At 42.2% G+C, this 24,885-nt stretch overlaps 1 protein-coding gene and 1 pseudogene across 5 annotated transcripts in view; one reads left to right on the top strand and one right to left on the bottom strand.

Moving 5' to 3' along the window:
• Positions 1 to 24,885, top strand: part of ATP13A3 (ATPase 13A3) — a 118,113-nt gene that overhangs the window by 74,362 nt on the left and 18,866 nt on the right. For all 5 annotated transcript variants that reach the window (XM_075556227.1, XM_075556228.1, XM_075556229.1 and 2 more), the window contains 7 exons: positions 31 to 73; positions 166 to 275; positions 1,721 to 1,817; positions 2,670 to 2,742; positions 4,619 to 4,796; positions 5,964 to 6,151; positions 8,121 to 8,209. In XM_075556227.1, the coding sequence (XP_075412342.1) occupies positions 31 to 73; positions 166 to 275; positions 1,721 to 1,817; positions 2,670 to 2,742; positions 4,619 to 4,796; positions 5,964 to 6,151; positions 8,121 to 8,209 (778 nt within the window). The remainder of the gene's footprint in view (positions 1 to 30; positions 74 to 165; positions 276 to 1,720; positions 1,818 to 2,669; positions 2,743 to 4,618; positions 4,797 to 5,963; positions 6,152 to 8,120; positions 8,210 to 24,885) is intronic.
• On the bottom strand, positions 11,764 to 12,771 carry LOC142454264 (malate dehydrogenase, mitochondrial pseudogene; annotated as a pseudogene).

The following is a 24,885-nucleotide window of genomic DNA, read 5'->3' as shown; positions in this document are numbered from 1 at the left end:
ACAATCTTAAATTTTCTGTTTGCTTCATAGTTACTATGTAGGGATGTGCGGTGATGGTGCAAATGATTGTGGTGTAAGTGTAATTTTCAAAATTTACTTTTATAGCTCTTATTCTAGTCTGAATGCTATTCACAGAACATCCCATTTTCTTCTTGAAATCATTAGGCTTTGAAGAGGGCGCACGGAGGCATCTCCCTATCTGAGCTTGAGGCTTCAGTGGCATCTCCATTTACCTCTAGGACTCCTAGTATTTCCTGTGTGCCAAACCTAATCAGGTAACACAATTGGATATTTCTCTCATTAGGTTTTTGTTTCTTACTCAGATGATACATACGGGAAAAACCCAACTCAATAGCCACCGAGTCTATGCCTGCTCGTAGCAGGCCAGGCTAGAACTGCCCCTGTGAGTTCCCGAGGCTCTTTCTGTGAGTAGATAGCCCTCTGTTTATGGGAGTAGAAAGCCATCTTCCAGGAGTGGCTGGTGGTTTCAAACCGCTGACCTTGCAATTAGCAGCTCAATGCATAACCACTACACCACCAATGTTCCTCTCTGATGATATAGAGGGAAAAGTTATCAGAGAAAGCCACATGGATTTATTTTATTGACATCTTAGCATAGTCGATGTGTGTATTTGGCTGACTTCTTAGAGGAGTAAAATCAGTGGTATATATGAAGAAATTTGTATAAAGAAAGTGGTTCACATGGTTGTAGAATTAGGTAAGTCCAGTCCAGTTTAAGTCTGGAAGTCAGTTGTTAAGGTAAAGGCATTTCCTAACTCACTTGACTCCCACAGCTGATAAACCAGGAGAAAGGAAGACCATAGGATGGTGAAGGTAGAGGTGGATGAATCCAAGAGGTCAGGCTTGTGGCTGCGGAGTGAAATGAATCTAAGGTTGGTTTGGTATACGGCAGGCCACTGATAGCTCCCAGGATGATCAGGCAGTATGGTGGACTGTTGTCTTAACCCCTACAGAGCCACAAGTTAATGAAACAGATACAGGTTTGAGACAGGCCAGCAAGAAGCTTTCCCACCCAGTCTGCTTAAATAGAGTAGGTTACACTCCTATTTCCACTTTAATAGCACCAGGCTCTAACTACCATTTCAGGAGGTAGCACATAAACAATAACCAAAGGTGCTGACGGAAGAAGTTCAAGCTTCCCTGAAAGCATTAGCCAAAAAGAAAAAGGGGAAAAAAAGGCTCTAGGAATTGATGGAATACCAATTGAAATGTTTCAACAAACTGATGAAGCACTGGAAGCACTTACTCATCTATGCCAGGAGATTGGAAGACAGCTACTTGACCAGCTGACTGGAAGAGGTCCATATTTATTCCCACTCCAAAAGTGACCCAACAGAATGCTTAAATTACGGACAATAGCTTTGATTTTATATGCAAGTACAATTTTCCTGAAGGTCACTGAACAGTGGTTGCAGCAGTACATTGACAAGGAGTTGCCAGAAATTCAGGCTAGATTCAGAAGAGAACGTGGAGAAGGGGAATCTTGGCCCTGCCAAGTTGACATAAAACTTATCTATACACTGTGTGATTGATTAGTATTGGATTAATTGATACTCCTAATGTCTTCAACCCCTGCTTTGGTTTAGGTCTTTTTGTAGAAAAACACTTGTTGTAACTTTTGATTGGTGAGTGATGTTCATGTAAGGATAAAATTGTAATTTTGGAGTTAGAATTCACTTGCTAATACTTGTTTTCACAGGGAAGGTCGGGCTGCTTTAATGACTTCCTTCTGTGTATTTAAATTCATGGCATTGTACAGCATTATCCAGTACTTCAGTGTTACTCTCCTGTATTCGGTGAGTACTAATGTTGCCTATAGGGGCGGAATTTAGTATTAAGGCATTTAAATTAAGGCATTAAATGTATAAGCGTACATGTTGGAATCTAAATAAGTAGCCACTGCAAACTAACCTTTAGTTTACCATATTTTGAGTAACAGATTAAGATACTAATTTGTAATAGCATTTTCCTTAAGGCTAACACCTGTGGCTGAAACTGTCTTTAGCATAAATTAGACATCTTTTAAAAAAATTCTTGAAAATACCAAACTCTTGACATACGTGAGAATTGTAGTTATCTGTACAGGAACAAACCAGAATAGAAGAGATGCTTCGTCAGTAGTGTGTAGAACTGTTAACTATGGCAAGAGAAGGTGCAGTGGTACCTGTGGGTGTACTCGATGGGATTTTGTAGATGGGGCAAGCTCTTGTTTATTTCTCTCTACTTGAGCATTGAGGACATTTCAAGGACTCTCTGTGAAACTGCCTCCTTTTGGGCCACTAGTAGACAGTATCTGAAGGGATGCAGTTCAGTCTTAAGGAAGCATCAAGATAGCAGTTTTCCAGGATGTCGAATATTATGAGCAAAAATATGTTTTCCTTTCGTTAAAACCTAAAAACTGTTTATAGTGAATTTCAAGGAGATACCCTCTTTTACTAATACATTAAATTGAATGTTAATTATGTAGCATTATGTTTGATGAATTTCAAAGATTGAAGAACTTAATTTTTTAAGCAGGGCCACTGCTCCTTTAAAGTTGCTTACTATTTGAAGAATAAAAAAACAAACTAAAGCCAGGGAAAATGAGGAACCCTTATAAAAGTGGTCACTGAAAACTGATTGTGTTTTAAAATTACTTTTGTCTGTAGATATTAAGTAACCTAGGAGACTTCCAGTTTCTCTTCATTGATCTGGCAATCATTCTGGTGGTAGTTTTCACAAGTGAGTATTTTACTTGACTTTGATTTCAAAGCATGCTAAATTCTGAGTCAGTTTCCTTGGTAAGTTTACATCAGTTGTGACACAGCTTGTACCGCTCTAGTTCCATGTGGATGAGCTTATTGGTAATGTTTTATATTTCGTCCCACTTCATTTATTTTTCCCTAAAGTATTGGAGAATAAGTTGGAGACATGTCCTTTGTCCGTGAATATTTTGGTGTGTATTTACTAAAAGCAAAGTCCTTTTAGGTGATTAATTATAGTTAATTAAGATGAGGAGATTTTAAGTATTGTCATTATTCCCAATAATGTCTTTCATACATAATTTTGCCCCGAGTTAGTCCACAACTTACACTTAGTTGTCTATTTAGTCTTTAATCTTTATCTAGAGCACTTGCTCAGCCTTTTTTTGACTTCTTGATGTAGACATTTAGAGTAATAGAGGCCTGCTAAGATGGGTTCATCTGATGTAGTCTCATAAAATGCAAGCTGTGAATTTTTGACAGGAATATCAAATATGCATTAAATAAGGTGTGCTCCACTTTGACCCATCTTCAGTTGAATAAAATAAAAGCCTATGAGTTCATACTGAAAAGAGTGATGCTAGAGTGAGTGATGGGAAAGGAAGTGAAGAAGAATGAATCATCGGGAGACATGGGGAAGCACTTTCTTAGAGTAGAACACTAACTGATTTGTAGGATTGCTGGAGTTGGATCAGGGTTTTTTAATTGGTGACATTGGTAATTGGGGTCAGATAAATTGTCATCATTGTGGTTGCATGGCTAGTGGCATTTCTGACTTTGCCCATTGGGGTCCATAGCATCCCTTGAGCTGTGACAGCCCAACTAATCTCTAGACATGGTCACACCTTCTCTGGTGAATAAAAATGCACGTACTTGGAACTCCTGCATTAGGCAATATTCTAAACAGATGCTAAATCTAGTAATGCTAAAATTAGTGTGTCCCAGGGTAGTACTACAGTCTCTGAGGATCTCTTTATGGTCACATAGTAATGACAAAGGGAGAGCAGAAACATGCCAGGGATGAAGTTCAGTGGACACTACATTAATACATGACCAAAGCATCCTCTCTTATTGAATGTTACTGCTGCTTATACTGCTTTAAGCTTGTATTCATCTCTGCTAAAGAGGGAGGGAACTAAATCAATTAGAGTGTCTGTTAGTGATTTAGTGTTGCTATAACAGAAGTGCCACATGAGTGGCTTTGACACATGCCCTCGTCCTCTCCCCGTTCAGGAATCTAGAAGTACAAATTCAGGGTGCCAGCGCTAGAGGCGTCATTCTGTAGATTTCAACTCCTAGGTCATCTTCATGCATCTTGGCTTTTCTCTTCCTCTTCAAAACCCACCCCCTCAAACCTGGTCTCATAAGCATCACAGAGATGACCACCCATCCACAAATGGGATTATAACCATGGGTATAACCCAGCCCTATGGGACAGAGTAGAACTGTTCCTTAGATTTATGAGACGATCCATCTTTATGAGCAAGGTTAGGAATTATAGCACTTATTTTGACACCTATAAAGATTCGAAAAATAATGAACCCTCAGTTAAATATATGGAACTGTGGTAATTAATCTTATAATTTACCTGTTTATATTTAACATTCTTTGCATTCTTAATAGTGTTGGTTTTGAATATTAATAGACCAGTGTGAAAATTATCCCAGAAACATGTTTGGAAAACCTAAATAGTTTATTTTGAAAGATTGTTTAAATAGGTAAGACATCTGGCTTGTTTTGCACACATTTTTCCCCAAAGATTTGTTAGACACATTGTTGAATTTCTTAAATGAATTGATAGTTTTTAATAGTGACAAAGTAGTTATGAACCTTTCTTCTTTTTTCTCTCAATATAGTGAGTTTAAATCCAGCCTGGAAAGAACTGGTAGCACAGAAACCACCTTCTGGTCTCATATCTGGGACCCTTCTCTTATCAGTTTTGTCTCAAATCATTATCTGCATTGGATTTCAATCCTTGGGGTTCTTTTGGGTCAAGCAGCAACGGTGGTATGAAGCGTGGCGTCCACAGTCAGAGTAAGTTGGTCAGTTGGTGTAAAAGTCTGTGTAAGATGTGTGCAATATATGTGCATGTAAAAATAAGTAATATTTATGTAGAATTTTCATGCTACTTGACTGAACACTTAAATAAGTTGGCTTTACTTGTCTTTAACCAAACACAATGTTCTTGAGTTGATTTTGACTCACAGGGGCATTGTAGGACAGAGAAGAACTCCCCCATTGGGTTACCAAGGCCATGAGTGTTTCTGGAAGCAGACTGCTTTATCTGTTGGTGGGCCTTTTTCATCACCAGGCCTCCTTAAGGTCCTAATAATCTCTAATAAATGGTGCCCCTGGATCAGTTTATTAATCTGTTGCTGTTTATGAGCAGAGTACTTACAGATCACAAATGATAACACTTAATTGATTGAACACTTTAATTAATTACAGGGGTAATTTTGTGGAATTCCGTTTTCAGGTGCAAATATTTCTAATTTGATTAAAATTTGTCTTTGATTATTGTAGAAAATCGCACCACTGCTTGCACACTGCAGCTGGAAAAGAATGGGGGGGGGGGCTGTTTGTAAGAGTCCTTCCAGAGGTTGGTTGTAGGAGGTAAACATTTCATTAGCACCTGTTGGTTGGTGCGCCTGATAGTTAACATCTTTCATGATACAGCCTCTCACACCAGTTGCCACTGAGTTGGTTCTGCCTCCTGGAGACCTTGTGCTTGTCACAGTGGTTCTGTGCTCTGTTGGGTTGTCAGTGGCCGGTTTTTCTGAAGTAGATTGCTATGCCGTTCTTCTGAAACTACCAATGTTTGTGGCTAATAGCCAAGCCATAGCACATGCTTTTGAGACTCTTGTCCACCTGGAATAGCTTGAGCTAGAGATTATTGAAGCCCCACTTAGTGGCCGGGCTTTGTTAACATTTACCCAAATCTTTTCACTCAGTCTCCTCAGAACCCTGTGATGGAGCAGATGATACCTGCATTTATAGGAGAGCAAACAGCGTCAAAGAGATTAAAGAGCATCTTGTTCTGCCTGCTCTTTATATCTTATTTCTGGGTATTACTTGTTATTTGCTGTAAATGGCACCTTATTCTATGTATGCAGTAGTGACTCAAGGCAGGTAAGGTAAATTTGGTTTCTTTGGGGGATTGGGATTATGTTTAGTAATGCAACTTTTTTTTATGTGTTCTAGTGCCTGTAACACATCAAGAACTCTGTATTGGAACTCCTCACATTTATACAATGAAACTAAACCTGATGAACATAATATACAAAATTATGAAAATACCACAGTGTTTTTTATCTCCAGTTTTCAATACCTCATAGTGGCTATTTCCTTTTCAAAAGGAAAACCCTTCAGACAACCTTGCTACAAGAATTGTAAGTTGAGCGTTGCTTTGATTTCCCCCCCGCCCCCCCATCCTCCCTCCTTTAAATAATGTAGAAGAATCTAGCCGTAATAAAATCAGTCTTTCTGAAGGGAATGCACTAATGACCACGGTGTTTATAGTGCCGTTCTGTCCTCCTGTAATTCAGAAGGTATTAGTAGTGCTTTTCACATCCTGTTCCTCCTGGCTCCAACTTTGATTTTTACAGGGACAGGGCTGCTCATGTCCTCTCTCGCGCGCATGCACACACCTCATTGTGCATTTCAGCTGTGTGATCTTCTCTATCCCTACTGGCCATCTTTCCTTCATTTCTTGACTATTACTGTTGGTATCACCCCTGGAAACCTTCATTTCTGTCACTGTTTTGGGGTGCCTTAGAGGGACAAGTAGAGGAGACGAGCCAGTTAGGGTGCAGTGTAGCAACGGTGAAGCATACAACTTTCTCTAGTTCCTAAGTGCTTCTTTCGACCCACTATCATGATCCTAGTTCTACCTTACAAATGTGGCTGAACCAGAGGATGTACACTGGTACAGATAGGAACTGGAAACACAGGGAATCCAGGGTGGATGATCCCTTGAGGACCAGTGCTTGGAGTGGCGATACCGGGAGGGCCGAGGAGGGGGCGGGTGGAAAGGGGAGCTGATGTCAGGGGCTTAAGTGAAGAACAAATGTTTTGAGAATGATGAGGGCAGTGAATGTACAAATTTGCTTTACAAAATTGATATTAGTGTAGAAAGTTTGAAAAATTAAGGCTATACTAATATCAATATATGGAAACTATTACTTTATTCATATGAGACTCCACATTTTTGCAGTATCTTGGATTGAATAGTAGCTATTCTTTGGATTGTAAGGCAGTGTCACTGTTTGGTTAGTAAAATGCTAGGTCACAGATTTTGGTATCTGCTATATGAGTCTTAACTAGTAGCACCTCTGGCTCATGTGTGAGTTTATAAAGCATTTTGAGATATACTCTGCAGTTTGTACAAGTAATTTTTATTACTTTATATCTTAATGGGTAACAACTGTCCAAATACAAGTATCTACATAATTTAAATTTTAAAAAACTGGTAAATTTTTTTTAAAAGAACTATTTATTTCTGAGCAAATAGAGACTGTGTTCATGAGGACCATATTAGAATCATGCTGTGCCTTTCATGTTAGGTCAATCACTGCAGTTTTAAAACTTATATGGTGAACTTAAAGCCGACATATTTGTTTTATTTCATTTATTGAACATAGTCAAAGGTAGTTTAAAACATCTCTCAAAAGACAATGCTTTCTTTAGATAAAGAAAACTAACATTCAGACTAGTGCATAAGAAAGACAGCCACGTCATGCCAGGAAAGTTAATTTTAGAAACATAAGGAAATCTACTCTGTCCACACTTTCTCAATTAAAAATTTTTTTTTAATAGACAAAATATTAGCTGCCCATTTCCTAAATTCTTTTATATTTTCTGTAATACTTAACATATTTTTGAACACTTGTAATATTTTGTATTTCCACTTCGTTTTTGATCAGATTGAATAAGCATTTGATTGTTCACCCTTATTTTTAATGTGTCTTATGAAATATCATTTCTTAAAAAGTACATTGAAATAGCTTGACATTACGTGGTTTAGTCTTCTATGTATGAATTCTAAAATGGGTATTAACTGGGAAAAACAAATATCTGTAAAGGCCTGTATATTACAACTGTTGGTTATTTCCTTAATTAGTTTAAAGGTCAAAGCTAATGGATTTTCAGTAATACTTGACATGTGTACATCTTTGCAGTGCGGCCAGGAGGACTGAATAACATCCTATATTCCAGGAAATAGTATAAAGCTCATGCTTCCTCTATCTCATCAATCTAAGTAGAAGTATTCTTAGGGCAACCAATTGTGTATATTTGTTGATGATGATACCATTTTGCTTATGCAATCAAATTAATACGCTGAATTGTTTTCTTTTTCAGATTTTTTTGTTGTGTCTGTGATTGTTTTGTATGTTTTCATCCTATTCATTATGTTGCATCCAGTTGCCTCAGTTGACCAAGTTCTTCAGGTAAGCTTGAAGCCCCTACTTTGGTTTTGGGTTAGTGATAATGCACAACATGGGCTCGTAGTACTTAGACAGTAAGAGAGAAAGTAAAATTGGTATTACATGAACCTCAAGCGGCCACATAAAAGAGTGTTTAATGGAACTTAATATCTAGGCCTCAACTCAGTCTTCTGTTCCCTTCTGAGGGAGAATTTTTTTCAATCGTTTTATTAGGGGCTCATACAGCTTTTATCACAATTCATACATATGTCAATTGTGTAGAGCACATTTGTACATTCATTGCCCTCATCATTCTCAAAACATTTGCTCTTCATTTAAGCCCCTGGCATCAGCTCCTCATTTTCCCCTCCCTCACCTCTCCCCCCTCCCTCATGAACCCTTGATAATTTATAAATTACTATTTTGTCATATCTTTCCCTGTCTGACATCTCCGTTTACCCACTTTTCTGTTGTCCATCCCCCAGTGAGGAGGTCACATGTAGAACCTTGCAATCAGTTGCCCCTTTCCAACCCACCCTCCCACCACCCTCTCAGTATCGCCACTCTCCCTATTGGTCCTGAAGAGATCATCTACCCTGGATTCCCTGTGTTTCCAGTTCCTATCTGTACCCATGTACATCCTCTGGTCTAGCCATATTTGTAAGGTAAAATTGGGATCATGATAGTGGGGGAGGAGGAAGCATTTAGGAACTAGAGGAAAGTTATATGTTTCATCTTAGCTATACTGCACCCTGATTCGCTCGTCTCCTCCCCGAGACCCTTCTGTAAGGGAATGTCCAGTGGCCTACAAATGGGCTTTGGGTCTCCACTCTGCACTCCCCACCTCATTCACTATGATAAGATTTTTTGTTCTGATGATGCCTGATACCTGATCCCCTCGACACCTTGTGATCACACAGGCTGGTGTGCTTCTTCTATGTGGGCTTTGTTGCTTCTGAGATAGATGGCTGCTTGTTTACCTTCAAACCTTTAAGACCCCAGACACTATCTCTCTTGATAGCCAAGCACCATCAGCTTTCTTAGCCACATTTGCTTATGCACCTATTTGTCTTCAGCAATTGTATCAGGGAGGTGAGCACACAACGATAGGATTTTTTGTTTTTTGATGCCTGATAACTGATCCCTTCAGCACCTTGTGGTCACATAGGCTGGTATGCTTCTTCCATGTGAACTTTGTTGCTTCTGAGCTAGGTGGCCGCTTGTTTACCTTCAAGTCTTTAAGACCCCAGACGCTGTGTTGGATTGGGGAAAGGAACGCGAGCTCACCTTGGGCGCATGGAAGAATTACGACCAGTTGAGATGCAAACACGGCAAAAGGAGTTTATTTATATTCTAGCTCAAGCTAGGGCTTTTCTCCCTTCACTGCCCAGCGCAGCGGGGACCCAGCATCCAAAGGGGATCAGCCCTGAGTTCTTTGTTCCCTGGGCTTTTATGGGGCTAGGGACTGGGGGCAGTCCAGTGTTGCTGTTCTTAAACTTATTGGAGAAAACTTCTGGCATCAGCGTTGTCCAGTGGTGGTTGGCGAGTAGTTCCGCGTGTATTCTCTTGACTGGTCAATTGGGAATGGTGGTCGCTGCTCCCTACTGGTCAGTCTGAGACAGGTGATGCCTTCTCTGACAGAATTACCTCAGTGTCCAGGAATCTGAAATTAGAGCTTAAGCCTGCCCCAGACTTTGGTTTTATACGGCCTGTCATGGTGCTGGTGCCAGCAGTTGTAAACCAGGACCCCACAGCTGTATCTTTTGATAGCCGGGCATCATCAGCTTTCTTTGCCACAGTTGCCTATGCACCCATTTGTCTTCAGCGATCATATCAGGGAGGTGAGCACACAATGATAAGACTTTTTGTTCTTTGATGCCTGATAACTGATCCCTTCGACACCTCATGATCACACAGGCTGGTGTGCTTCTTCCATGTGGGCTTTGTTGCTTCTGAACTAGGTGGCCGCTTGTTTACCTTCATGCTTTTAAGACCTCAGGCGCCATATCTTTTTGATAGCTGGGCACCATCAGCTTTCTTTACCCCATTTGCTTATTTACCTGTTTTGTTTTCAGTGGTTGTGCAGGGAAGGCGAGCATCATAGAGTGCCAATTTAATAGAAGAAAGTATTGTTGCATTGAGGGAGTACTTGAGTGGAGGCCCAATGTCTTTCTGCTACCTTAATACTAAACCTATAAATATATGCACATAGATCTGTTTATGTATTTATATATGTACATGCCATTATTTAGACCTCTAAATGCCCTTTGTCTCCTAGCTCCTTCCTCTATTTCCTTTTGACTTTCCTCTTGTTGCACTATCATGCTCAGTCTTCATTTGGGTTTCAGTAATTCCTCTTGTTTACATTACCCTTGATCACGCCCTACCAGGCCTCCTACACCCCCCTCACCACTGATTTGGATCACTTGTTGTTCCCTTGTCCCTCGGTTTGTTAATGCCACTACCTTTCCCTCCACCTCCCCCACTCCCATGTCCCCCCAGAACTGTCGGTCCCATTGTTTTCTCCTTCAGTTGTTCATCCAACCTATCTTATTTAGACAGACCTGCAGAGATAATAACATGCACAAAAACAAGACAGAGCAAAACCAAGCAACAATATACAACAAAACAACAACAACGAACCAATGACAAAAAACAAAACACAACAAGAAAGAAAAGCTTGTAGTTTGTTCAAGGACTGTTTGTTGGCCTTTAGGAGTGTTTTCCAATCCAGTATGTTGGGGCACCATGCCCTAGTCCCAGAGTCTTTCAGCATTACCTGGGGACCTTGCTGCTCTGTTCCCTTGCTGTTCTGTTGCATCCTCTTAGTGTTTGCCTCTTAGTGTTTTGCCTCAGTGTGGCGGGATCAGATCAGGCGCAATTCCCACACTGTGTCTCCGTTGCTGTCCCCTATAGGGACGTCGTGTCAGGCCATGTGGTCCTCTCTCTGGACTGGCTGCTCTAATTGGGAACATCGTCCTCAGGGCCTGGTGGGCCAGGATATGCTCCACTCTCTCCTCCTCTCCCTTCATCTGCTTTTGTGTGCTCCGATCAGATATGTCCCTCTCCAGGAGCTGCAGATTCAGTACCAGCCTTAGAAATAAATTCTTATGTGGGGAGGGGCAGGTGTCCACGTAATAGTTCGGGTTGGGGCAGCACCCCTGAAGGAGAATTTAAATGGTCCACATTCCTTCTCCTAGGCCCTGTTCTTCATAAATTTTTTTTTCGTTCTCTAAATTTTCTTAAGGCGCCAGTTAAACTAACTGCTACCAACCAATCCCTCCCCCAAAGAAACCAACCAGACAGACTAGTTGTCATGAGTGGGCAACCCCGTGTGTGTCAGAATGCACTGCTCTCTAGAGCAGAGGCCCCCAAACCTTTCATTTATTTATTTATTTACTTTTGGAAAATAAAATCAAAGATGACTTTTATTGATGCTCCAATTTGGAAGGTATGGTAACGCTCAGACAACAGACATCGTCAGGGTAAGTTAGAAAAACAACGAAGATCTCTGAAATGACTTTACACGAAAAGGAGCCAGAATAAGTGAAGGGACCAGCGGCCTCCACTGGCAGCGTCTACTTCATGTTCTTCACAAACTCCTCCCCTTTCTTGATGGAGGCTTTCAGCTCGGGGATGGCATTGGCGATCATCTCCTCGAACGAGGACACCTTGCTGATGCCCAGGTTCTTCTCTAGCCCATTTTCCCAGCAGCAACGGTGTGGAGAAGTAGGTGCAGTCCGTCTCCTGGGACTTCACAAAGAAGCACCCGAGTCCCTCCTTGCCGTTCAATACGTCCACGATGGAGAAGACGAAGCGGGCACCCGCGTAGGCCATGGACAAGGTGGCAGAGCCTGCCCCCGCTTTTGCCTTGACCACCTCCATGCCGGCCTCCTGGATGCGCCCATGAGGGCCGTCAGCAGGTCTTGGGGGAAGTTCACGTTGGGCGTACATTGGGAGATCAGGGGATGATGGTCTTCCCAGCGAGGCCACCGATGATGGGGACGTTGACTCTAGCCGGGTCCAAACCCTTCAGCTCCGCCACAAAAGTGTTGGCCCTGACGATGTCCAGGGTGGTCACACCGAAGATCTTCTTGGGGTTGTGTACACGCCGTGCTTCTCGAACACCTCTGCGGTGATGGGGATGGTGGAGCTGACAGGATTGGCGATGATGCGGATCATGGCTTCGGGGCAATGCTGGCCACAGGCGGCCGCCAGGGTGGCCATGATTGTGGCGTTGGTGTTGAACAGGTCGTCCCGCGTCATGCCTGGCTTTCTTGGGACTCCCGCTGGGATGACCACCACGTTGCAACCTTTCAAGCAGTTGGGCAACTGCTTGGGTCCGAGGTACCCTTTCACGTGGGCTCCGGTCTCGATGTGACTCAGGTCGGCGACTACTCCAGGGGTATGAGCGATATCGTAGAGGGTCAGGCGGCTCACCAAAGGACTGTTCTTCAGGAGGAGTGAGAGGGACTGCCCGATTCCTCCAGAAGCGCCCAGCAGGCTACTTTAGCATGGTTCTGGGCCGAGGTGCTGAAGCTGTGGCCGAGAGCAGCAGCCACTTGCCAGGCGAGGACGGAGAGCATGGCTGGGCAGGAGGGGCACAGGCCGGGTCGCAAAGGAGCTGGCAGCGAGCAAGTCCAAACTTTTTAAACGGGGCCAGTTCACTGTCCCTCAGACCTGTTGGAGGGCCGGACTATAGTTTGAAAAAAAACTATGAACAAATTCCTGTGCACACTGCATATCTGATTTTGAAGTAAAACAAACGGGACAAAAACACCCGGCGGGCTGGATAAGTGTCCTTGGCTGGCCGCAATTTGAGGACCCCTGTGCTAGAGCATTTTCAGTAGTTGAAGTAGGTCTCCAGGCCTTTCCTGTGAGGCCCCTCTCTGGTTCACTTCATCGAAGCTCCCAATTTTGGGGTTAGCAGCTGAGCAAGCACCATAACCACTTGCATTCCAGAGGGACATGTTAATCAAAGATGCCCCAAACAGAGTCTTCAATATAATTAAAATGGCCACTTGTATTTGTTAGATTTGTTACTTTAACCTTTTTTTTCTTTCTTCTGGTTCTGTTCCACTTTGTGTACAAATTAAATGTCTTGGTCTTTAAAAACAAAGTAATTTTCATCCAGATAATGCTTTTCTGTCCTTTACCAAACTATTGAGTGGTTTATATTCGATGCCTCTTATTTCACTTACCCACTTATTTCATTAAACAATTTCTGAGTAACAAAGTATATTTCATTACAAAAGAATTTGCACACCTACTTAGTTTATTAAGCATAATAATAATAGGAACACTCCTCAGTCCATCCAAACGAAAAGGAGCATTGTCAGGTCCATCAATAATCCACTGTCAGCACACCACCCTCTCCCTACTCCTAAGGTCCTTTGAGAGCACATACCAATATTTCTCGTTCTCTTGCTTTTCATGATTTGTTTTGCAATATATATATATATATATATATATATATATATATATATAAAGCCTTAAAATACATTCTCTTAGTTGCTTTTGAACTTTGTAAAAATGATCTCTTTCTATCTATAATTTTTTGTGGCTACTTCCCCCCCTCTCAGCATGTTTCTCAGTTGTAGTTTTTATTCCCTTTCCATTACTGTACTATGCTGTACTTACTTTCTTCATTCTGTAAACAGTTGGGTGGTTGTGCTGTTTTGCTGCGCCCGTGAGCATTCTTTTCATCCCTCTCTTAGTGGATGGGCGGCAGCAGCGGCATAGTAGAGGAGTGGGACTGGAAGTCCTGTTCCTTGAGCACAACAGTAAGAGGTACATTTAGGAAAACAATTTTAAATAATATTATCGTCCTAGAAACGTCAGTGATAAGTCACTCCCGCCCATCCTACTCATGATTTACTACTGGAGGCAAAATCTCCTCTAGTATGTCCTAGTATAATTTCAAGCTTGTATAAGGTATGAAAGTTGTTTTCCAAAGTCATTGTACTTGCTTTACGTTAATACTGAGGTTGAGTGTTTTTCATAGCCTTGTTCATTTTTATTTCCTCTGAATTGTTGACTCATCTTTTGTATTCTTTTTTTTTTGGTGGGGGGAAGGGGGTTCTAGGATGTTACCTTTCCTTTAAAAGTTCATAATGACTTGATCTATACCCATTCACTGCCATTGAGTCAATTCTGACGCATAGTGAGCCTGTAGGATGGGGTACAACTGCTCCTTGGGGTTTTAAGACTGGCTCTTTATAGGAGTAGAAAGCTGCATCTTTCTTCTGTGGAGCAGCTGGTGGTTTCAAACTGCTGATCTGGCAGTTAGCAGCCCAGCACAAGTAACCACTAAGCTACCTTGGCTTCTCCTTTCTTCAAGTAGTGGCTTCTCTTTTTAATGTGCTTAGGATATTTTTAAAAAACAAATGTATAGTTTTACAGTAATAAGATTAAACTTATTTATGTTTAGTGCCTTATTTGTCTTAGTGTATCATACTTCTCATCTTCGTCTCCCTCATTTACTTGTTAAACCAGTGGCAGTGATGAGTCAGTTAACATTCACAATAGGTTCTGTGAGATAGGTAATATGTATATTTTACTAATACCATATCATATACAGACAGCCCTTAGCTGATGAGTAAGTTTCAGCCTAAGTCTCTTTCTATGTAGAATGTGTACATTGAAGCAGTCAGGTGTGGTTCATATCTAATGGCAGTCAGTGGTTTGTCTCAGTATGTAGTGCCCATTTCGTAGAGGGACACTTCCAGAAATATCTTTAACAGTCTCATAAAATTCTTTTAATGTGTTGGTGCATGTTGCAAAGTAGTTTCCATTGGTATGAGTCATTGTATACTTACAGTTTTGAATAGACTAGGCTTTACAGGAGATGGAATCACAGAAGAATGTATGATCAGTTATTGCTCAAACGGACACTTTTATTTTTCTTCTCTGAAGTGGACACTTATGTGGCATTTGACTACATTTTTACATACAGCTTTGTTTTCTTTCTAATAGTTTTATTGGCATATAGTTGACATCATACAATTCAAGAGTGTACCATTATCACTACTGTTTTAGAACATTTTCTTCATTCTTGCACTTTACTCATTATTAGCTTTATTGTGTTTATGTTATTTTTGTTATGAATACTCATTTGTTATAGAATAGAGCATATTAGTGAATAGAGCACATTTCCCACTGATCTTGAATGATACTCCTGTCTTATATCAACTTTCCAGATAAGTGTATGTTAGCTTGTTTGGGGTCTTTAATTCTGTCTTTCTCTGTGCCAGTACCACACTGGTCAGAATACTGTGACTTCATTTAGTAAATGTGTAATATAGTTGGGTAGGGCTCCACCTTCCACATGACCTGTTGTTCATAAACTTGTTCACCGTTCTCCTCTTGGGATTTTAATTAGAATTACACTGAGTTTATAAATCATTATTGGGAAGATTCAATTTAGTCTCCCTTTCCATGAATGGTAAACTCTATTTCTCTAGCTCTTCTGTAATAACTCTCAAAAGAGTTTGTGACAATTTTCTTCCTGAAGGTTTTTGCTCATTTTTTCTTAAGATTTCTTCTTAGGAGCCTTTGAGGTTTTTCCCTCAAATTTTTATATCAGTGTCTTAACTCTTTTGTGCTTGTTAGTATATATTGATGTGATTATTTTGATATTCATCTCATATCTAACTGCTTTATCAAACGTTATTCTTACAATTTGTAGATTTCTAGAGTTTTTATATAAACACGTGATTTATAAATCATTGGCCCTTCATGATCACACATGTTGGTGTGCTGCTTCCATGTGGGCTTTGTTGCTTCTGGGCTAGATGGCCGCTTGTTTTTTTTCAAGCCTTTTTAAGTCCCCAGACACTATATCTCTCAATAGCTGGGCACCAACAGCCTTCTTCACCACACTTACTTATGCACACATTCATCTTCAGTGTTTATGTGGGGAAGGTGATCACACAATGATGGTTTCTGTTCTTTGGTGTCTGCTACCTGATCCCTTCAGCACCTCATGGTCACTTAGGCTTGTGTGTGGGCTTTGTTGCTTCCAAGCTAGATGGCTGCTTGTTTGCCTTCAAGCCTTTAAGACCCCAGACGCTATATCTTTTGATAGCTGGGCACCATCAGCTTTCTCCACATTTGCTTATGCACACGTCTGTCTTCAGCAATCATGTTGGGAAAGTGGGTATCATGAAATTACCGTTTAGCTGAGCAAGGTGCTCTTGTATTGAGGGAATGTGTGCGAGGAGGCCCAATGTCCACCTGTTACCCTACTACTAAACCTATAAATATATGCACATAGGTCTATTTCCCCCATGATCATAAATATATTTACATATGTATATGTCTGTATTTAGGCTTCTAAGTATGCCCTTTGCCTCCTACTCCTTTCCTCTATTTCCTTACGCTTGTTCAGCCTTCATTCTGGTTTCAGTAATTCCTCTCAGTTACCTTGTCCTTGGTCACTCACTACCAGCCCTCCCCTCCCCTCCCCTCCCTCCACTTGTTTTGAACCACTCGTTGTTCCCTTGTCCCTGGGTTAGCCAACACCTCCTCCCTTCCTCTGCCTCCCACACTTTCATGGTCCCTCCAGGACCATTGGTCCCGTTATTTTCTTCTCACATTGTTTGCCCCGCCTCTCTTATCTAGGTGGACCTGCAGATATAGTAATATGTGCATGCAGATGCCTTTGAAAGCACCAAAGTGGCACATAGGAACATGGCGTCAACGGCAGCAACACTGACAAGCTAACAAACAAAAATGCCACTGACATACAAAATTTAAAAGAAAAAAAAGCACCAAACAAAAAGCCAGCCCCCCCCCCCCAAAAAAAAGCCTGTTAGTAGTTCAAAGTCTGTTTGTTGACCTTTAGGAGTATTTTCTGGATGAGTCTGATGGGGTGCGATGTCCTGGCCCCAAAGTCCATCCTTTATACTACCTCGGGACCTCCTTGCTCTGCTTCCCCCACTGCTCCATTGCACGCCCCCAGTGTTTTGTCTCAGTGTGGTGGGGTCAGCTCAGTCACACATCCCCCACTGTGTCTCTGGTGCTGTCCTGTATAGGGCCATGGGTCAGTGCAGGATGTCGCATCTTGCCGTGGAGCCGTCTATATGGTCCTCTCTGTACATTGGGCCCTTTGAGCCAGACTATCGTCCTCTGAGCTTGGTGGGCCCAGGGGTGCTCTGCTCTGTTCTTCCTCCTTCCTTTGCTTCAGCTTCCTTCTGGGTGTGGTGTGATAAGTCAGTTCCTTTCCCCACTAGACGATCTAGTTTCATTTTCTGTAGTACTTCCTTTGATGGTGGAGGTCGGGCTAATTCTGGTTGGGGCTGGCATATGGTCCAGTCTCTTTGTGGATTCCTCTGCGTATTACGTTGCCCTCCTGGTTTGGTGTGTCATGGTAGGGTCCGTATGCATGTTCCAGTTCTGTGGGGACACAACCAATACTCTCCCCCTGGATGGGTTAGTGCCCTGTTCCCCCCGTGCCATCCACTTGGTTTCTCCCTACCCCGCTACTCCCTCCACCTGCCCCCCTTCTCCTTTATGTTGGACTCTCATGTACCTCTCTAGGTGTGGCCTGCCCTCCCTCCAACTATATGCTTCCACCCGTTTATTGCGAGATAGGTGTTCATTCTATTCCTGACAGACTGATTGTACTTATCTCGGGGGACTCAGGTTATATCTGTCCTTTTGAATTTGACTTACCTCGCTTAACATGATTCCTTCCAGCTCTTCCCACAAAACGACATGTTTCATATGGTCGTCCATGCTTTTCAGTGCTGCATAGTACTCCATTGTGTGTATGTACCAGAGTTTACTAATCCACTCATATACTGATGGAAACTTAGGCTGTTTCCAAGTCTTTGTGATTGTGACTTGTGCTGCAATAAACATTGGAGCGCAGATGACTGGTCGTGTTTTATTTGTTGCTTCTACCGGCTATATGCCCACTAGAGAGATGGCTGGGTCATAAATAGATCAATTTCCATTTTCTTTAAGTATCGCCAGATTGCTTTCCACAGTGGCTGTACAAAATCTACACTACCACCAGCAGTGGAGGAGGGATCCTACTTCATCACAGCCCCTCCAACACTTGTTGGTCGCTGATTTGGGCTAGCCTTAGGGGTGTTAGGTGGTATCTCATGGTTGTTTTGATTTGCCTTTCTCATATGGCTAATGACCTGGAACACTTTCTCATGTGCTTATTGGCCATATGGGTCTCCCCCCTAGTGAAAGTTCTTTTCAGTTCTTTTGCCCACTTCCTTAGGGGGTTAACGATTTCCCTCTTTTTGCTGGTCATGATAGTGTTGTAGATTTTAGTAATGAACCCTTTGATGTGTCAGTACTAAAAATCTTCTCCCAGTCTGTGGGTTGTCTTGTCACCCTGTTAGTGAAGTCTTTCGAGGTGCACAGGCGCCTTATTCTTATTAAATCCCATTTGTCGATTTCCAATTCACCTGTGTGTGTACCCTTCCCTATTGCAGTTAGCCTATGAGTTCCCTGGGCCAGTGTTCTAAGGTTAGTCCCAATTCCCTCTTTGATGGTCCAGATGGTTTGGGGCTTACGTTCTAGGTCTGTGATCCATCTTGAGTTTATTCCTGTGCATGGGGTGAGGTAAACGTCGTGTTTCATCTTTCTACATGTGGATATCCATTGTTTCCAAAACCACTTGTTTAAAAGGGCATCCTCTTCCCACTTGATGGTTTAGGGACCCTTGTCAAAGATCAGTTGTCTATAAGCTGATGGTTTTATTCTTGGGCTTTCTATTCTTTTCCACTGGTCTGAGTGTCTGTCTTTGTGCCAGTACCACGCTGTTTTGACCACTGTAGCTGTGTAATAGGTATTAAAATTGAGTAAGGTGAGTCCTCCCAACTGTTTCCTTCTTGAGGAGTTCTCTGCTACTTCTGGGTTTCTTCCCTCTCCATATGAAATTGGTGGTCATTTTTTTCCTATTCTTTGAAGAAGGTTGATGGTATTTGAATTGGTATAGCATTGAACTTGTAAAGTACTTTAGGTAGGATTGTCATCTTTACTATGTTGAGCCTTCCAGTCCACGAGCAGGGGATATTCTTCCATTTATGGAGGTCGCTTTTGGTTTCCTGTAGTAGGGTCTTATAGTTTCCCTTGTATAGGTCTTTAGTATTTTTGTTAAATATATTCCTAGGTATTTCAGTTTGTTCTTAGCTACTGTGAAGGGTACTTCCTTCTTAATCCTGTTCCATGGTCCTGTCTGATTTGCATAGAAAACCTACCGATTTCTATTTAATGATTTTGTATCCTGCTACTCTTCCATATTCCTCTGTCGCTGTAAGTACTCCAGCTGTGGAGCTTTTGGGGTTTTCAATATACAGGATCATGTCGTCTGCAAATAGTGATAGTTTCACCTCTTCTCCCATTTGGATTCCTTTAATGTCCTTTCACTGTCTTGTTAGCCAGAACCTCCAAAACAATGTTGAATAGAAGTGGGGATGGGGTATCCTTATCTTGTACCCTTTTTCAGTGGGATTGTTTTTGTTTTTCCTCCATTGACTATGGTGGTGGCCATTGGTCTTTCATAGATAGCTTGTATGAGCTTGAGGAACTTACCTTCCAATCCTATCTCCGTGAGTGTCTTGATTAGGAATGGGTGTTGGATGTCATCAAATGCTTTTTCTGCACTTATGGAAATTATCATATGGTTTTTATCCTTTTTCGTCTCAATGTGGTGTATAGTTTGATGGATTTTCGAATGTTAAACCATCCCTGCAGCCCTGGGATGAATCCTACATGGTCGTGGTGGGTGTTATGTTTTATATACTTTTGTATTCTATTGGCCAATATTGTGTTCAGGATTTTTGCATCTATGTTCATTAGCTATATTGGTCTGTAATTCTCTATTCCTGTGGGGTCTTTGCCCTGTTTGGATATCAAAGTAATGCTGGCTTCATAAAATGAGTTTGGGAGTTCGCCATCCTCTTCTATGTTATGGAATACTTTGTGGAGGATCGGTGTCAACTCTTCCCTGAATGCTTGGTAGAATTCTGCTGTGAAACCATCTGGCCCTGGGGCTTTTTTTGTTGGTAGGTCTTTGATGACCCTCTCTCTTTCTTCTTTCGATAGGGGTTTGTTGAGGTTCTTGATCTCTGTCTGAGATAATCTAGGGAGAGAATGTTTTTCCAAATATTTATCCATGTCTTCCATGTTTCTGAATTCAATAGAATACAGACCTTCATAGCACTTTGTGATTATCCTTTTAATCTCATTGAGGTCTGTTGTTATTGCCCCTGATTCATCCCTCATTTGGGCTATTGATGTTTTTTTTTCCTTTCTATCGTTGGTAAGCTTTGCCAGAGGACTGTCACTTTTGTTAATTCTTTTGTAGAAACAGCTTTTAGCTGCATTTATCTTTTGCATTGTTCTCTTGTCTTCCCACTGGTTTAACTCTACCCTACGTTTTTATTGTTTCTTTTCTCTTGCTATTGGAGAGGTTGTTCTGCTGACTCTCTTCTAGTTGTTGGAGGTTTTGTGTTAACGTTTCTGTCATACGCCTCTCTTCTTTTTTCATATATGCATTTAATGATATCAAGCTACCTCTGATAACTGCCTTCACAGTGTCCCATAAGTTTTGATACATTGTATTCTCATTCTCGTTAGTTTCTAGAAACTTCCTTATATCCTCTCTGATCTGGGCCTGTACCCATTCATGTCGCAGGAGATCATTATTCATTCTCTAATTGGTTTTCCTTGCTTTTCTGGACATCCTCTTATTAATCTCCAGCTTTATGGCATGGTGATCTGAGAAAGATGTCTGGATAATATCTATGTGTTTGAATTTACTCAAGCTGGACTTGTGTCCCAGAATGTGGTCTAGTCTTGAAAAAGATCCCTGTGGATTTGAAAAGAATGTGAAATCCTTTGCATTTGGATGGGAAGCTCTATAGATGTCTATTAGGCCCGGTTGCCTGATTATATTGTTTGCCTCTCTGGCCTATTTGCTGAACTTCTTTCCCAGTGATCAACTTTCTCTGATAGTGGAGTGTTAAAGTTACCTACTTTGATTGTTGAGTCTGTGATTCCTTTTTTCATCTTTTTAATAGTTTGACGAAATTTGCCGCATCATTATTAGCGTAGGTATTCAATGTGCTGAGTGCTTCTTGGTTAACTGAACCTTTGAGCATTATGTAGTGTCTCTCTTTGTCTCATTTTATGGTTTGGATCTTGAGGTCCATTTTGTCGGAGATTAAGATAGCCACCCTACCTTTTTGAGTTACAATTCAATTGGTACACTTTCTGCCAACCCTTTATTCTTAGCATATTCTTGTCGGTGCGCTTAAGATGTGTCTCTTACAGGCAACAGATTGAAGGATTATGTTTTCTGAGCCAGTCCTCCAGCCTTTTTTTTAAAAACATTTTATTAGGGACTCATACAACTCTTATCACAATCCATACATATACTTACATCAATTGTATAAAGCACATCTGTACATTCTTTGCCCTAATCATTTTCAAAGCATTTGCTCTCCACTTAAGCCCTTTGCTTTAGGTCCTCTTTATTCCCCTCCCTCTCCCCCGCTCCCCCCTCCCTCTTGAGCCCTTGATAATTTATAGATTATTATTTTGTCATATCTTGCCCTATAGGGCGTCTCTCTTCACCCCCTTCTCTGTTGTCCGTCACCCAGGGAGGAGGTCACATGTAGATCCTTGTAATCAGTTCCCCCTTTCCAAACCACCCACCCTCTACTCTCCTAGTATCGCCCCTCACCCCCTGGTTCTGAAGGTATCATCCACCCTGGATTTCCTGTGCCTCCAGCTCCTATCTGCACCAGTGTACAACCTCTGCTCTATCCAGACTTGCAAGGTAGAATTTGGATCATGGTAGTTGGGGTGGGGAGGAAGCATCCAGGATCTTGGGGAAAGCTGTATTCTTCATCGGTGCTACATCGCACCCTGACTGACTCATCTCCTCCCCTATACCCCTCTGTGAGGGGGTCTCCAGTGGCCGACAAATGGGCTTTGGGTCTCCACTCTGCACTTTTCCCTTCATTCACTATGGTAAGATTTTTTGGGGGGGGGGCATGATGCCTTATCCCTGATCCCTTTGGCACCTCGTGATCGCACTGGCTGGTGTGCTTCTTCCACGGGGGCTTTATTGCTTCTGATCAAGATGGCCGCTTGTTCACCTTTAAGCCTTTAAGACCCCAGACACTATCTCTTTCAATAGCCGGGCACCATCAGCTTTCTTCGCCACTTTTGCTTATGTGCACCCGTTTGTCCTCAGCAATTGTATCATGGAGGTGTGCACCCAATGATATGAATTTTTGTTCTTTAATGCCTGATAACTGATCCCTTCGGGACCACGTGATCACACAGGCTGGTGTGTTCTTCCATATGGGTTTTCTTGCTTCTGAGCTAGATGGCCGCTTGTTTCAAGCCTTTAAGACCCCAGACACTATCTCTTTTGATAGCCGGGCACCATCAGCTTTCTTCACCACATTTACTTGTTCACCCATTTTGGCTTCAACAGTTGTGTCAGGAGGGTGAGCATCATAGAATGCCAATTTAATAGAAGAAAGTATTCATGCATTGAGGGAGTGCTTGAGTAGAGGCCCAAGGTCCTTCCGCCACCTTAATACTAAACCTATAACTATAGACACATAGATCTATTTCTCCATCCTCATACATATATATTTGCATGTACATGTCTTTGTCTAGACCTATATAAATGCCCTTTGTCTCCTAGCTCTTTTCTCTATTTCCCTTGACTTTCCTCTTGCCCCACTATCATGCTCCGTCCCCACCTGGGTTACAGCTATACCTCTTCTTTACGTAACCTTACCCTTGATCATTCCCTACCAGGCCTGCCACTCCCCCCTCACCACCAATTTGAATTCCATGTTGTTCCCTTGTCCCTGGGTTTGTTAACACCACTTCCTTACCCCCCCAACTCCCTCTATCTCAAGTCCCCCCGGAACTGTTGGTCCCGTTGTTTTTCTTCCAGATATTTCATCCAACCTGTCTTATTTAGACAGACCTGTGGAGATAATAACATGCACAAAAAGAAGACAGAGGAAAGCAAAGCAACACTATACAACCAGACAACAAAACAGCAACAAGAAACCACTGACAAAGAACAAAACAAAACACATCAAGAAAGAAAAGCTTGTAGTTAGTTCACGGATCGTTTGTTGGCCTTTAGGATTGTTTTCCAGTCCAGTCTGTTGGGGCACCACGCCCTGGCCCCAAAGTCCACTTAGAGCATTCCCAGGGGACCTTGCTACTCCATTCCCTTGCTGTTCCGCTGCACTCCCCCAGTGCTTTGCCTCCGTGTGGTGGGATCAGGTCAGGTGCAATTCCCACACTGTGTCTCCGGTGCTGTCCTGTAGCGCCATTGGTCACTGAGGGGCATCATCTCTCGTAGTGGGCCAGCCATGTTGTCCTCTCTGTGGACTGGCTGCTCTACTCAGGAACATCTTCCTCACGGCCTGGTGGGCCAGACTGTGCTCCACTGTCTCCTCCTCCCCCTTCATCTGCTCCCGTCTACTCTGATCAGATATGTCCCTCTCCCGGAGCTGCAAAATCAATGTCGTCCTTTGAAACAAATTCTTCTCGGGGGAGGGGCAGGAATCCTCTTAATGTTTGGTGCTGGGGCCAGCCTCCCAGACCTCTCCACGGGTTCCCTCAGCCTTTTTCTTTTACTGTACAAATTGAGCCCATTGGAATTCAGAGTTATTATCACTATCTGTGGATTCATAGTTGTCGTACCCGGTTTTGTGTTTTGGGTCTTTACCTATCTCACTTCATATCAGTGTGCTGTGTTTGCGTGGAGAGTTTCTATCTTGTCTTCTTTTCCATCTGAGACCCTGTTTTCCTGCTAATTGTTGCTGGCATGTTGGCTTCTAGATGGGCTATATGGTGGTCTCCTATTTGTTCTTGGTGGAGGTTGATCCTCTGACCATAATGAGCCAGCCAGTGTCTTCCGCAGGGTCGGGTGTCTTGTAGCATATTCTTTGAGTCTTTCATTGTCCTGGAAGACCCTTATCTCACCATCTATCTAAATGGATAACTTGGCAGGGTACAGGTTTCTGAGGGAGGCATTTTTTTCTTTCAGCTTTTGAAAGATGTTGCTCCATTCTTGCCTCCTCTTCACAGTGTCTGCTGATAGGTCTCAGCATATTCTTACCTGTGCTCCTTTGTATGTGACTGTCTTTCTTTCCCTTGCTGCTCATAAAATTTTCTCTTTTTCCACTAAGTTGGATATTTTCACTATTGTATGTCTTGGCATGTTCTTCTTGGGGTCTAGTCTAGCTGACGTTCTTTCTGCTTCCAAGATGAGTGCCTGGTTCTCCCTTGTTAGGGTAGGAAAGTTTTCTTCCAGAAATTCCTTTGCTATCTTGGCTGTCGACTTGTGTGTTGTGTTGTGCTCCGGTAGACCGATTATTCGAATGTATTTCTCTTCATAGCATCTGTCACTAATCTCAGGCTATCTTCTTTTTATTTAATTTTCCTATATGACTGTCTTTCTCGCTTGCTTAGGTCTGTTTGGGTGTCCTCGAGATCACTGATACTGTTTTCTGTCTCCTCAAGCCTAATCGTAAAGTCTGTGACCTTGTGTGTGGCTTCTGCTACCACCTCTGTTAACTCCTGCAGTTCCCTTTGGTGGGTGGACTTCATCCCCTCTATTGTGGACTTCATCTCTTTTATCATTTCATCCTTATTCTGGGTTGTTACCCTCAGCTCCTATATTACTGCGA

The sequence above is a fragment of the Tenrec ecaudatus genome, chromosome 8 (genome assembly GCF_050624435.1).
Source record: "Tenrec ecaudatus isolate mTenEca1 chromosome 8, mTenEca1.hap1, whole genome shotgun sequence".
Lineage (NCBI taxonomy): Eukaryota > Metazoa > Chordata > Mammalia > Afrosoricida > Tenrecidae > Tenrec > Tenrec ecaudatus.
This window is presented reverse-complemented; position numbering and strand designations above follow the sequence as displayed.